Consider the following 14,014-nt stretch of genomic DNA (forward strand, 5'->3'; position numbering starts at 1 on the left):
CTATAAATACTCTTTTAATAGTTGATTTGTTAGTACAATTTTGACTTTATATATTTTTTATATATGTAGGAATGAAACAAAATTACGCTTGACTGCTACGCGAAAATTCATTGAGCGGTACCTTAATAAACTAATTTCGCTATTAATTTCGAGGCGGCGCTCGCCTGAGCGATCAGGCATGCGCTGGATTTTGAAATTATGTATTATCACAGACATGCGCGCATTAATCGTTAAAACGGATTAAAAAGAGACCACCGTTTGGAGAATGTCTGAGCTTGCACAGTAGGAGTTTATTTAAACATGAACAAGTTGAACATCGGCAAGATCTTTCAAGAACTGAATTCGACAGGAAGGAAATAACATCTAGGTGAGGTAGCGGTATAACATCTTCCACCGGCCCGAACATCATGGCTGAAGCGGAGCAACAGCAAGTGCCAGAACAGCCAAAGGCAGCACCGGCAGTCGCTAAAGTCAAGGATAAAGAAGTAATTGGTAAGAGAATTGAATTAAATATTTTTGTGCGACGTTCGTCGGCGTGGGTGATTTAGCCACGGCATCCATGTTTCCCTTTGGCGAGCACATGGCCAAAAAGTCTTGATGTGCGTTCATTTTCCGAGTTTGTTTGAATAAATTTTATGACCTGTAGTAAAATGACATTTATAAAGTCTCAATGCATTTATTAGCTGTCTTTGGTAGCAGAACAACAACGAATTCGTAAAACTTTGGCGGCCATTTAGCTGTACACGCGCTATTTGTATTTGAGCGAAACTATAGTTGTGTATGTAAATAATTTCCAAAACTTTCGTCGGATCATTTTAATTTGTAATATTTCCAACACAAAATGTTAGTTACTAAATAATACGTATAGTTTATTTATAACGCTGCATCATGTTTATTTTTAGTTCGCATATCCTAGTGTTTTTCAAAGCGATCGCGAATGAAGACTTCTTTTTACTATTTGTTTTTTTGTAATACTTGATTTTTTTTGTTGTCACGGAACATCGTGTCTTATCAACTCATGATAATTTTAAATTAACTTCAATGTATTGCTATGCAAATGAGGATTTTTGATTGTTTATTGGTTTGCAGCAAGTAAGGTGACTGGCACGGTCAAATGGTTCAACGTAAAAAGCGGTTATGGATTTATTAACCGAAATGATACCAAGGAGGACGTTTTTGTTCATCAAGTGAGTTTTATTTCTATTTCATATTTTACTTTCTATTGAACTGAACTACTTGAACCTGATATATCTACGCGAAAATCATTTTAATGTTAAACAATGTTTTTGTAGCAGTAGAGAAATTTGTTTTTGTGTTCAAGTTTCTAAATTGCCTAATAATCTTTTAGCAGTGCATGAAATTTTTTTTAATTTAGTTGAATATGCAATGTGTTGGTTCTACAAGACACAAAGAATCAACAATAATTTTATAATTTGTTTTTTCGTATTCGATGTGTCAAAGACTAACGGTAACCAAAAACAGTTTTTTACAGAATATTTTAGATTATTAAATTTTTTGTTTAGATAAATATTAAGATACTGGAAATATTTGCACGCTCCTTAGATCCATCTCTGATACTCTTAAGAGATGCTTGAGTCATAAGTGTGCTAGATTACGATACCTCCAGTAATTGACTTAATTGGTGATGTTTCTTTCTATAAGCATTCACCAGTTATTTATTGGGGAACAGCTGTTAAATTATTTTTGTCTTTTTTTTATTAGTTTTTTTTTCCAAACAAAGAAACTCCATTTGATATTTAATGTAATCTGTTTAATATTGATCAAACTTTTCGGGTTCCTATTAAGATTTGTCTGTTTGAAACGGCAGCATTATTATAAGACTTGAGTTGCATAGCGGTGATTGTTGCGTCAATTATTATACCTAATCCCTAAGTTTTATCTCGTAGGTCAAATAAGTTATCTAATCATAGAAGTTTCTTTATTTAGTTTAATTACATGCATTAACACATGTAGGACATCGAAAATTGCAGTGGGGACAGTGAAATAATGTAAATTTTAGAAATCGGTTTGTCTGCGGAATTTTTTGCAGTAGTTTTTACCTCGTCGAAGGTAATTTTATGTTAAAGGTGGATTTGTTTTATCTTATACTAATATCTTATTTAATCCAAAATAAAATAATAAATGTCATAAAAAGTAAATGATAGTCAAATGGGACTATTTTGTGATGATTTATGATGTTTCGTTACTATTATTCAATATATGTCCAAAACTTTTCAAAATAGAACTCGTACTTTCTAATTTTGTTATTTATTGCATTTTAATATGTTTTACACAAGAAAATTCACTATTTATCCCCTTGTCCCAGCTAATTCTTTAGATATATTACGATACATGAAAAGTAATACAGGGTGTTACATTCTTGTCACAATTTTTCTAATTAGGTAACTCTTACATTAAACAATTGCTCAAATTTCATGTTTCCAGTCCATTTTAGTTTTAAAAATTTTGTTAACTATGTGGCATCAATTTTTTTAATTTTTGTCTAAGTAGCAATAAAAAATATGAAATAAAAAAAATAAAAACTAGTCCCCAACATATCTTCAAACAGAGACTTCGAGTGAGGTCATTTAGATAACAAAAATATTCACTACTCACTTTTTTTTTGCAAAAAATCAGTTTTAGGTCGCTTTTTCAAGTTCCTGAAGGATTTGTTCAAGGTACATGTGCATGAAGTTGAGGTTTTCTAGTTTAAAATATGTTTGAAGGCTATTTAAGCAGAATATCATAAAATTATTTTTATACGGTGTGAGCCATTTTGGTGATACATGGGACCTCAGAAACTATATAGAAAAACTGTTTTTTTTACTGATAAAATGAACATTGTGGACAAACTAACATTTTTTGCAGTAAAATACATGGCTATTTGTGGATTCTAAATACTGTATCTTTTTGGAACAGATATACATACATATTTAAGTAAAGTAAAGCCACCGATACACGTTTATAATTCTTCTGGTACCCCCTTTTTACCGTAATCAAAATGTCCCCGTCAAAATTACGTAATCTAAGCGAACTGTTAACAATATTGTCGTTCTTACCGTTTGGTTGAAGGGAAACCTCTTATAACGCTGAAATTTGCTTGTATTAATTTGATACGACGAAAGACTAACGCAGGAAATCTTGATCCGCAGTCAGCCATAATCAAGAATAATCCAAAGAAAGCTGTCCGTTCTGTTGGGGACGGTGAGTTAGTGGAATTTAGCGTAGTGGTGGGGGAGAAGGGCAACGAGGCCGCCAACGTCACGGGTCCGAATGGCGAGCCGGTTCGAGGATCCCCTTATGCGGCAGACCGCAGACGTGGCTACCGTCAGTGGTATTACCCGAGGGGCGGGCGCCGACCCAGCAACAGGCGCCCCCCCAAAGACAACGTGGACGAGAGCGAAGGCAAGGAGGGTGCCGCAGGTGAAGGCGGCCCGCAGGGACCACCACGCCGGTACAGACCGAGGCGCGGGGGGCGCGGAAGCTACGGAGGGGGATACTATAGAGGACCTTACCGTGGACCCCCAGGAGACCAGGACCAGAGTGGTGATGCTCCCCGTGGTCGCGGACCTCCGAGAAGATTTTTCCGCAGGTTAGTGCCCCGTTTCGATAATGTTTTTTAAGAATGTACCCGAAATGTTGGAATTTAAAAAAAAAAATATTGAAATTAAAGTAGGTCGGGAAAATAATCTAGAATTGATTTGAAAGCTCCAAATATATTTGTTTTGCCAATATATTTCCTTAATCTACTGCTGAAATAGGAAATCATTTAACGAAAACATGATCTAAATATTTATTTGTTGTTAAGTGAAATCCACAGATAAGATAATTATTGTATACAGATATAATTTTACACATTTTTTTTGACTTTTTTTTTTAAGGTGCAGTAAATTATATTGGGGCCAATAGATTATCTAAAATTGTATTGAATTGTCTCGTCCGTACCTTTGTTATAGAGATTATGAAAATTAGTCCATGGTTGTTAAAAGAGATCGCATTTTTTATATTTTTTTCTCGAAATTTATTGGTGAGTAATATAAAAAGATACAAGGTTCAAAGTTAAAATTATTATTTTTATTTTTCTTTGTAATCTAGAGAATTTTTAGAATTTTCTCGATCAAATTTGGCTTAAACGATTCGGGGGCACCCAATACATATTAAACATTGAAAAAAGATTAGATATTTATGTATTGCTTATCTCTCATAATGTATTATCGATTTTGTTAAAAATAAATTGAGCGGCTATATTTTTAATGACAATAATTTATTAGCAGGGGACATCCTGTATACATTATGCGCCGCTAGAGGTCACTTTACCTAGGACTTAAAATTTGTTTTGGTCATAACTTTTTTCTCTTGGTAGACGTCACAGAAATTTGAACATTAAAAAGAGAAACAATATTGGAAAAAATTATGTACTCTTTATTCAAGCCGAAATTTACCATAACTATTTTATCTGTTGACTTTTTTAACTTTTGATTGAAAAGTATGAAATTTCAGTTTTTTAGTAAAAAAAAAGGTACTCCTGTTTTATACTGGTAGAATGTTCTATTTTTGTGCAAAATCTGTTCTTTATTATTATTATTTGAACATAGGCGGAATTTTCAACAATTATGTTTTTCTTTCAAATGAAATATTAAAAAACTTTTCCACACACACTAGATAAATATATGCAATTTTGTAAGCAAACATTTTTAATATTCAGTCGTTTTTTACTTTTAATAAAAAGTCACTTGCCCTTGTTGGTCTTGGGCTAGGCAGGCCTGTTATCAAAACCCCTAGACCAGGGGTCGGCAAGTAATTTTAGGTGGAGTCCGGATACTTTTGAAAATTTTTAATGAGGTACAGAAAAAAATTCATATTTCTTACCAATTTTTTATTTTAATTTGCACTCAAATTTAATCTGCTTACTAACCATTAAGAACTCGAATCAGTCGCACAATTGTAAAATACTAGAAAAAATGATAAGGGTGGCACTCGAACGTAAAAAAATATTTTTTAAATAATTTATTTGTGTTATACTTTCAAAAAATTTTTGCTGGTCCAGTATTTTACCTTCCGCGGTCCGGACCTGGACCGCGGTCTGCCAGTTGCCGATTGCTGCCCTAGACCAATCCTGAGATTCGTTTTGGTTATGTTGGTCCTAAAGACGCTGCAGACAGAATCGCTCCTCGGAAGGTGATTCCCTTGTTTCTGTAGTGACCTCTGTGACCAGTTGTATCCAGTGCTTCCAAACTTTTCAGTTCTTTATCGATGACTGCAAAAGATTCGCTGTGATTGAGGACTTTGTAGTTCCAAAGTGTTTGCGGTCACCATTGATGAAAAACGGAGAAATGTTTGGAAGCATTGAATGCAACCAGTCGCAGAGGAACCACCGGTGTTTGAGGAGCAGTTCTGTCTGTATTAGCCTAGAACAAGAACCAAAATGAACATCAGGGCAGGCCTGGGGGTTCCGATAGCAGGTCTGACTCTACAGAGCCTAGCACGAGAAGAGATTCTTATGACGATTTCGCATCAACCTGAACAACCTTCGTAAACATGGCAAATTTGTGACAATTTTTACTTCAATATTGTCATGTATTTGGTCAGTCGAATCGAGAAAAGTAATGTTGCTTCTGCGAGTTATCCTCGACTGTGTTGTTTGCAGGAACTTCCGTGGCGGTAGAGGCGGAGGAAGACCACGATCTCAAGACAGCCAGGGCCAGGCTGGAGAGCAGGTCGGTCAGGATGGACCCCGTGGACCACCACGCCAACGCTACCGCAGGCGTGGTCCACCACGTCCACGTGGCGGAAACTCTCTATCAGAACCTGGAAGTCAACAGAACACCAAGGTAGGAATTTCACCTTTTTTTCGTTTTTCTGTTGGCGATAGTGGCACTAGTAGCTTGAATATTTGGGTTGTTGATAAAAAATTATGTTTTTGCACCATCGTTATTTTCACTGGATTTATGCCTGTTGAGTAGGAGTAGTTTGATGCACATGAAGCAAAAAAAAAAAATGTATATCTGTGACGGGAATCCCGGAATTTCGATGTTCGATTGATATTGAGATTATTTCAAAGTTGGTCTTTGTAGAATCGTTTCATAATATAAAATTGGTACTCTTGAAACAATTGCTATTGCTCTCGAATGACTGAATGAATTGCGATTAAACAAAAAAGTGGATCGATTATCGTTAATGAAATATTTAATGTTTGCTGTTGATATTTTCGTGTTGTCATTGCGGTGGATTTTTAATGATGAAATTTAAAGTAAATCTAGAAAGGTAGGCAGGTCCGCTGACGCGGACCTTTCTCTCTCTCGCTCGGACCCGTCGAATTATATTTTTAGTTGCGTATTCTCTGAAGCAATTTTCATTTATACAGGGCGGCCCAAAGAAAGGCCAATTTTTTTTAAATAAAATCCCACTTTTTTGTATTTTTATTCAATTCTCCATGGAATTCTGATCATTTTTTATGTAACATAACCTATACTTACCTATCTTTAACCATTTTCGAGATAATAGCGTCTGAATATAGAATATGGAAAATTTTTAAAAATTACTCTCAATATGTAAGGACTGAAACGTCAAAGTCAGTGGGAACTGGTGTACTTTCTGCTAAATACATTTTGTGTTTTTCGAATATTTAAGCACAGTTAATGAATTTAATTCTTAATTTTAATTTGTTTGGTACAAACTGACAAATAAAAATACAAAAAAGTAGGATTTCCATTTAAAAAAGTTGGACTTGATTTCATAACTTTTTTTTGGGCCACCCTGTATAAATGAAAATTGCTTCAGAAAATGCGCAACTAAAAATATAATTGAAAGGGTCCGAGCGATTTAAAAAAAACGAACAAATAACGAACATCTGATTTTTAAATGAATATATTCCATACTTTTGCCGCTCACGGTATATGGATTTGACACGGTGTAATTTTAATTTTTTTTCCGGGTCTCATTTTCTAAAAAAAATATTTATGCAACGTGTAAAAATATACAGCAAATATGTTGCAATATTTCGATATCATTTCGATCTCGATTGGAAATCGAGGTTTCTGGGAATCCCTGTACTGGATCTGTCGACTCGTGCAAAAATGTACATGAATTTTTTCTATTTTAGTATTTAGAGAATATTCCAAATTTGCATAAACATTATTTTGAAATCATATAATTGGTGATGAAACAATATGAATGTTTTTTTTTCATTTGACATTGACAATTAAACGTACACGGTGATCAATATATCTTGGGAAATGCAGTTTTGTTGAAAACATTCGAGGATAATTAAATTCTGAAAAGCGTGTTATATTTTCAAATGCGGGATCTTAAAAAACAATTGTTATAAACATTCTGCTTTGGTGCTGCTAGAAAGACTGTTTTTTATTCGGCATTTTTGAATACGTTCAACTGGTTTCAAGTTAAAAATTAATTTCGTGGAATTTTTGTTCTTGATGTACAAAAAAAAGATGATGAAACTTTTATTCGAACATTTTTAACGTGTGTTGTGCCAAAAATATGACAAATAATTGTTTAATTATTTTTTTCGCTGGTGGCTAAATAAATATCTGTCTATATTTGAGTGACGGCCACTTAAAATATATCTGACCAATTTCCAGAATTTAATTATTTTTTGTTGTTTTGAAAGAAACGGCATTTCCCGAACCGTCGATTGCGCTGTATGTATTTAAAAATACTTGCTCGGGATGTCGCATTTTTAGCAAGCAATTTTTCCCTCGCATCCTCTCTTACACGACTTCTTTTTGTTGTATTTCTAGGCTCCAGATAGCCCTGCACCTGCTAAGACTGAAGTAAGTAACCCCTGCATTGTACACCTCTTTGTGGTTGTAGTAACTTTTTATATTCAAAGGCGCTTTGTAGATTGTGGCGTTTTACAAATAGTTTTGACTTAAAAACCGTCTATTATTAACCGTAACTATTTATACAGAGTGTCTGGAAACTACAAGCAAAACATTTGGGTATAAATTCATTTCTTCGATACTTTTCTGAAAGCTTTAGCTTTGTTTACATAGTTTTAATTAATATTTTAAAGTTTTTTTTCAGTTCTATTTTTAGACATTTTGTATTTTTTTTCAAAAAAAAATATCAATTTTTTTTTTATTAGTATTTTGTTATAACTTTTATTTTCGGTTTTTGTGTTTTATATGAAAAAATCTTCAAAATTATTAGTAGAGTGACTTTGTGGTTTCTGGACACTCAGATGATTGATAAAAAAAAGTTTGTTCAGGCATGGGAAACATTTTTTTTTATTGTAATAGGCCAGTTTAAAATTGCCCTTGAAGGGGAATTTGTAGAAATGTTCTGCTAGTGTAGTAGATTTTTTTTTGCAAAACGCTTCTTGGGAAAATACGAACCATGACAACTATATGTTCGGACACCCAGATTTTTTTGGATAAATAAATAATGTTTAGGGAAAATAAGCATTAGCAATAGATACAGGAAGTTTCATGCTTAAATGTAATTATACAGAGTGTCCCAAAAGTCGATGCCAAGTCGGCAAGTCACAATTTTGAATATTTGGGGTGTCAACATTAGGTATTTTGTGATTTCATTTTTTGATAAATATTGAGGAAGAATCAAAAACCAAATACATTTTAGTAGTAATAATTTTCGTAAATCTTTTTCCATATTTTAATGATTTTTTTATTTGAATGTGGAAAAAGAACAAAAATAACGGTATAAAAAATTTTCATTTAAATTTGGTATTTTTGAAATAGTCGAAATGAGCCCGTTTTTAGAAAAAAGATGAATTTTTCGTTGCCATGAGAGTGTTATTTTTTTCAATATTACCTCAAATAAAGCTGAAATTACGCCTATACGGATTTTCAAAATTTCGTTTTTTTTTCAAATATTTTGAAAACTAATCATGTTAGCCTTGATTTTTTAGAGGCATATTGTTGGTCCCCTGATTAAGCAACTTTGCCCCCATTTAAGCTACTTCGAATCTCTTACCGTTTCCGAGATCCCTGTAGTGAGAAGCGAATTTATAACAGCCTGTATAATTATTAATTTTTAGCACTAAATAAATGAATTTTGCTTCCATTTTTAATTTTTTTTTTGTCCATTATGAACTACAAATTTAGTCTAAAAAAAAATTTGATTTTCTTGCACGTGCATCATTTTTAAATTTTCTAAATTAATTTCACCTTTTTTACAACTTTAAGATTATTGTATGTTTTTGCTTTAATCCATTTAATATTTTTGCGAACTTTTCAAAATAAATAAATTGTTTTTAAAACGTCAAAAAGTTGATTCGTGGTCTTAGTAGGCTGACTTGCACTATTGCCAAGTTGTAATAAAATTCCCCAATGATGCAATTTTAAAACGAATATTTTTTTTTCGTGTCTTGTGAAATTATGTGTATCATGTTTTAAGAGCCCTCTCAAAAAATCGGTTCAAAAAAAAAGTTTTTTTTAGAGGTCGGTCAAGATTTTTAAAAATTTCCAAAATCGTCAAAAATTGAATTTTTTTTTTTAATTTTTTTCTCGTTATTATAATTTTTTAGGTTGAAAAAAATCTCGATTCTGAAAATTTCAAATCGATATTTTTATTTCTAAAGGTCACTCAATTATTTTAATTTTCAAAGTAGTGTACCTAAAATGTTTTCGAGTGTTTTCTAAAAATAAATATCTACGAACTAATAATTTTTTTTATTGAAGTTGATGAACACAAGAATAGAAATAAATCACAAGACACTTAAATTTAAAAAAATTATAAATATTTGATACTCACAGTGCGGTAGTAAATTTTGCCTCGAGAAATTTTTTAAGTGTCTCCTGTCTTCTATTCTTTTCATCAAATTCAATAAAAAATATTATTAGTTGATATTTATTTTTAGAGGTCGCTGGAAAACATTTTAGGTACACTACTTTTAAAGTTAAAATAATTATGACCGACCTTTAGAAATTAAAGTATCGATTTGAAATTTTCAGAATCGAAATTTTTTTCAACCTAGAAAATGATAAAATAACGATAAAAATTTTTTTTTTTAAAATTCTATTTTTGACGGTTTTGGAAATTTTTAAGAATCTTGAGCGACCTCTAAAAAAAATTTTTTAACTGATTTTTTGAGGGAGTTCTTAAACCATGATAAATTAACATATTTTCACAAGACATGAAAAAAAAATGTTTTTTTTTTGAGCCACCCTAATGAGCATACAATGTTTTGTTCGTTTAAACTTTATTGTATGCTGAAGTAACGGCAGCCAAACTTCTAACACTCTGTGCAATTGCGCTCAATCTTATAAATGTGAACCTAAAACCATGTATGGAATGTTTATTTTTCTTTGACGAGACATTTGGGGGTGTCCGAACATAAAGCTGGCAGGGTTCGCAGGGAACGCCGGTTAATTTGCGTGTTGTTCTAGGAGAGTCAGCCGGTGCAGAACACGACTACAGAGAGCAGTGCTTAGGCGCGGCAGCGCTCAAGTCCGTCACTTATAATCATAATATGTTAACAACTTTTAGCAGACAAAAGGCATTTCATCGCGACTTTATGTTATCGTGTTAATTTTTCGAGGGAACATTTTGTGCGTACCATTTCGACGCCGCTTCGCTTTCAAGACGGTTGTTGCGGAAATAACATTTTTGATACTTTTTATATTCTCATTGATGTTTATTATATAAGGATGATTTGTGAGACGTTTGATGTAGATAAAAAAAAAATTATATATAACGCAACCAGTTTGAAAGTGGCGACGGGCCGTTTCATTTTTCGTCGACTCGCCCATGAAATGTCTTAAGACCTTATGTCTTGCTGCAGATTTTTCCTTCATAACAATATAAAAAAAAAATCCAACAAAATACGCCGCCGGCCTTCGCAAGAACTTGGAGAACGGACGGCGTGCCAAAAAAATGATTGCAACATCTAACTTAAGTCTTTTCCACTTGGCAACAGGAAAGGAACCTTAAAATTTGAAAAAAAAATTACAAAAAAATCCGTAAAACCTAAAAGAGGAACAGTTTATTTCTCTTGTATTTTGCTGTTGCAGTTTTCGGGGTTAATTTTTTCCACAGGCATTTGTGATGGTAATTTCCTCTTAAAAATCTTTGGTATTTTTTTGGGTACTAGTCATGTAAGTAATTGCTGTACATTTCAAGTCATGTTCGACATGCTTTGGTATCACAGATGTAATTTTCGAGTTGTTTGTTTATTTTTTACTTTCAGTTTTTTTATAATTTTGTACTAGCTGATGTGAAATGGGAAATAAATGTCTGTTCTCAGTGAACGTTTTTCGTTTTATTTTCGGTATTTTCACCTTTAGTTCTCTCTTCCGGAAAATCCACGACGAAGTATGCTCAGGATTCATTTGGAGGATTTTAAAAAGAAACATTCAAATGCAAAAACTATTAAAATTGATTTTAAATACTTTGCAAAATGTTGGAAAGACAAAAAATAGTTAGCATGAAATTTAAAAAAAAAATGCTTAGGAAAAAAAAAATCGCAGCCTTAGTGACGCTGGCATGTCAAAGAAAATATTTGAAATCAAGTCGTGAACTTCGATTCTGACACTCGCCACTCGCCGTTTAATAGCGACAGACATAGGAGTATAGTCCACGGGCCCAGACCCTTTATTTTTTTTGAGTAATAACGAGCTGAATTTTGACGAAAAGCTTCGTTTTGACGAGACGCCCAACTTTTGCCTCTACGAAAATTCTTGAAAACGGTAGCTAATAAAGCGCGGGTGCGTCAAACATGTCGATTTGGTGAATGATCAATATTTATTACTAACAAGTAGTTTTTTTTTACTTAAATCGTATGATAATTGTATGAAAAACTTGAAAAAACTTTTGTCCTACACGTTCGATGGTTTTTCCGAAGCATCCCCCACTCTTAACTTGTCAAAATAATATGATCTTAGAAGTTATTAATAACCACCTAAATTTTTCACAGATGCTTGGTAATTATTATTATAATTCTGTGAAAGTTTTGTCCTACACGTAAAATGGAAGGTTTTCCTAGTCCTACACTGGGAGTGTCGTTTTCACGGGTACAATTTTCTCATTAATAACAACCTAATTTTCGATTTTTTCTTTTGAGAACGATATAAAAAAATCAGAATAACCCAATACCTTGATCGAAATAATTTTTTTCAAATACTTTCACAAATTTTTTATAAATTTATAAAAATATTTAATAATTTATGTACTTTTACAATTTAATTTTCAATAAAAATGATACAAAAATTTATTAGTTTATAATTTTTTTTTTTTGAAAAACTTATTTCGCTCAGAAATAAAGTTATCTATGTAATAATGAATTCTTCAATAATCTTTATAATAACGTTTTTTTAAATTTATAAATTATCGAATGTTTTCAACATGGTGAAAATAAAAAATTTCGAAATTCCCGCGTCAATCAGGATTATTTTGGCGGTTTGCCCACGCAAACAATATATTATATAGTAATAAATCCACATTTTTTATTTTCATACAAAAATGGATTATTTTATTAATGGATAAAGGAGCTGTATACTGAACAATCCCACATGAGCGTGGTTATTAAAAAACTTTAGCGGTAAAAGTTAATGAAGAATAACAAAATTAATTATTTTAAAAATTAGTAACTATTTTAAATATTTTTGAGTAGTAATTTTTTTTTCATGAAAAGTATATAAAATTAATTAATTTGCTTAATTAATTTAAAGTTAATTAACCTATATTAAAGGGTGTTCAGTTACTGAAACGGGTTTCTTTGTTTAATATACCCAAAAATACCTTTTATTCAAAATTTTTTTCTATAATTTCTAGAATAAAAATACAACATTGTATAAAAACATTTACATATGAATTTAAAATATGTTATATTAAAATACAGGGTGATTGGTGAGAAACGGCCATACTCGAGGAACGTGTTCAGGAGATCAAAATAAACAAAAAAAGTCATATAAACATGTGTCCGATTCTTAACCGTTACGGAGATATCACTTAAAAAAATATAATAAAAGCAGCACCTCAATGACGAAACAAATCATTTATTATAATGTACTATTCTATACAAGTGAAGAAAAACAATTCAATGTAGAATATTTTCAAAAATACCACCGCCAACTTCGATGCATTTACTAGCTCGCTTTTGGAACGCACGTGTGGCTCTTTGGAGTGCTCTTTGGTCATTTCTTATAACAGCGGCAGAATTGACGATGCGGTCTAATAATTCCTCTCTTGTTTGAACTTTTGTAGCATAAACTAAAGATTTTAGCCACCCCCATAGACAGTAATCGAGAGGAGTGAGGTCCGGAGACCTCGGAGGCCAATTTTGTGGACCTCCTCGGCCGATCCAGCGGCGAGGAAAGTGGTTATCTAAGTAATTTCGTACAATATTACTAAAATGGGCAGGGGCCCCGTCATGCTGGAAGTACATATTTTGTCGTATATCTAAAGGTACATCATCCAGTAGATCTGTTAAACGATTTTGCAAAAATTGTAGATAAATGTCCGCTGTCAAACGACCATCTAACACAATCGGGCCCAAGAGTTGATTGTTGATCATTCCGCACCATACATTAATACTAAACCGATGCTGAAAGTTACTTTCAACCGTGGCATGGGGATTTTCATCTGACCATCGATGTTCATTATGATGATTGTTAATTCCATCGCGTGTGAATTGGGCTTCATCCGTAAACAAAATGTAACGGTATAGCCTAGGATTTTGATTTACCCAATTGCAAAATTGCAACCTTAGGGCATAGTCACCATTCTGAAGATTTTGGACCCGCTGAATATGGAAAGGGTGCAGCCCATTCCTGCGAAGAGTCGTCCATACTGCTGTCTGATTAATTTGAAGGCGACTTGCAATGCGCCTTGAACTTACACCTGGACTACGTTGTGCAACATCAAGAATCTCTTCTTCTACACGCACATCAAGACCATTTTCTCGTTCCGATGTGATTCTTGCACTGGGAAACATGCCGGTTTCGCGGGAAGTGACAAAAATTGATTGAAATACACTTCTGTGAGGGGTTCTTCTGTTAGGATAGCGGTATTGGTATTCAGCAACGGCCCGTCTAGC

The 14,014-nt window shown here is 33.0% G+C and overlaps 1 protein-coding gene across 1 annotated transcript; it reads left to right on the forward strand.

The window, feature by feature from the left end:
• The first annotated feature begins 312 nt into the window (after nt 1-312).
• LOC108907228 (Y-box factor homolog) lies at nt 313-11,228 on the forward strand. Its single transcript, XM_018710807.1, has 6 exons — nt 313-492; nt 1,090-1,187; nt 3,153-3,592; nt 5,648-5,831; nt 7,758-7,790; nt 10,368-11,228. The coding sequence occupies exons 1-6, from the start codon at nt 408-410 to the stop codon at nt 10,410-10,412; spliced, it is 885 nt and encodes a 294-aa protein (XP_018566323.1). The 5' UTR covers nt 313-407; the 3' UTR covers nt 10,413-11,228.
• The last annotated feature ends 2,786 nt before the right edge of the window (nt 11,229-14,014 follow it).

This window comes from Anoplophora glabripennis, unplaced genomic scaffold (assembly GCF_000390285.2).
Source record: "Anoplophora glabripennis isolate ALB-LARVAE unplaced genomic scaffold, Agla_2.0 scaffold249, whole genome shotgun sequence".
Lineage (NCBI taxonomy): Eukaryota > Metazoa > Arthropoda > Insecta > Coleoptera > Cerambycidae > Anoplophora > Anoplophora glabripennis.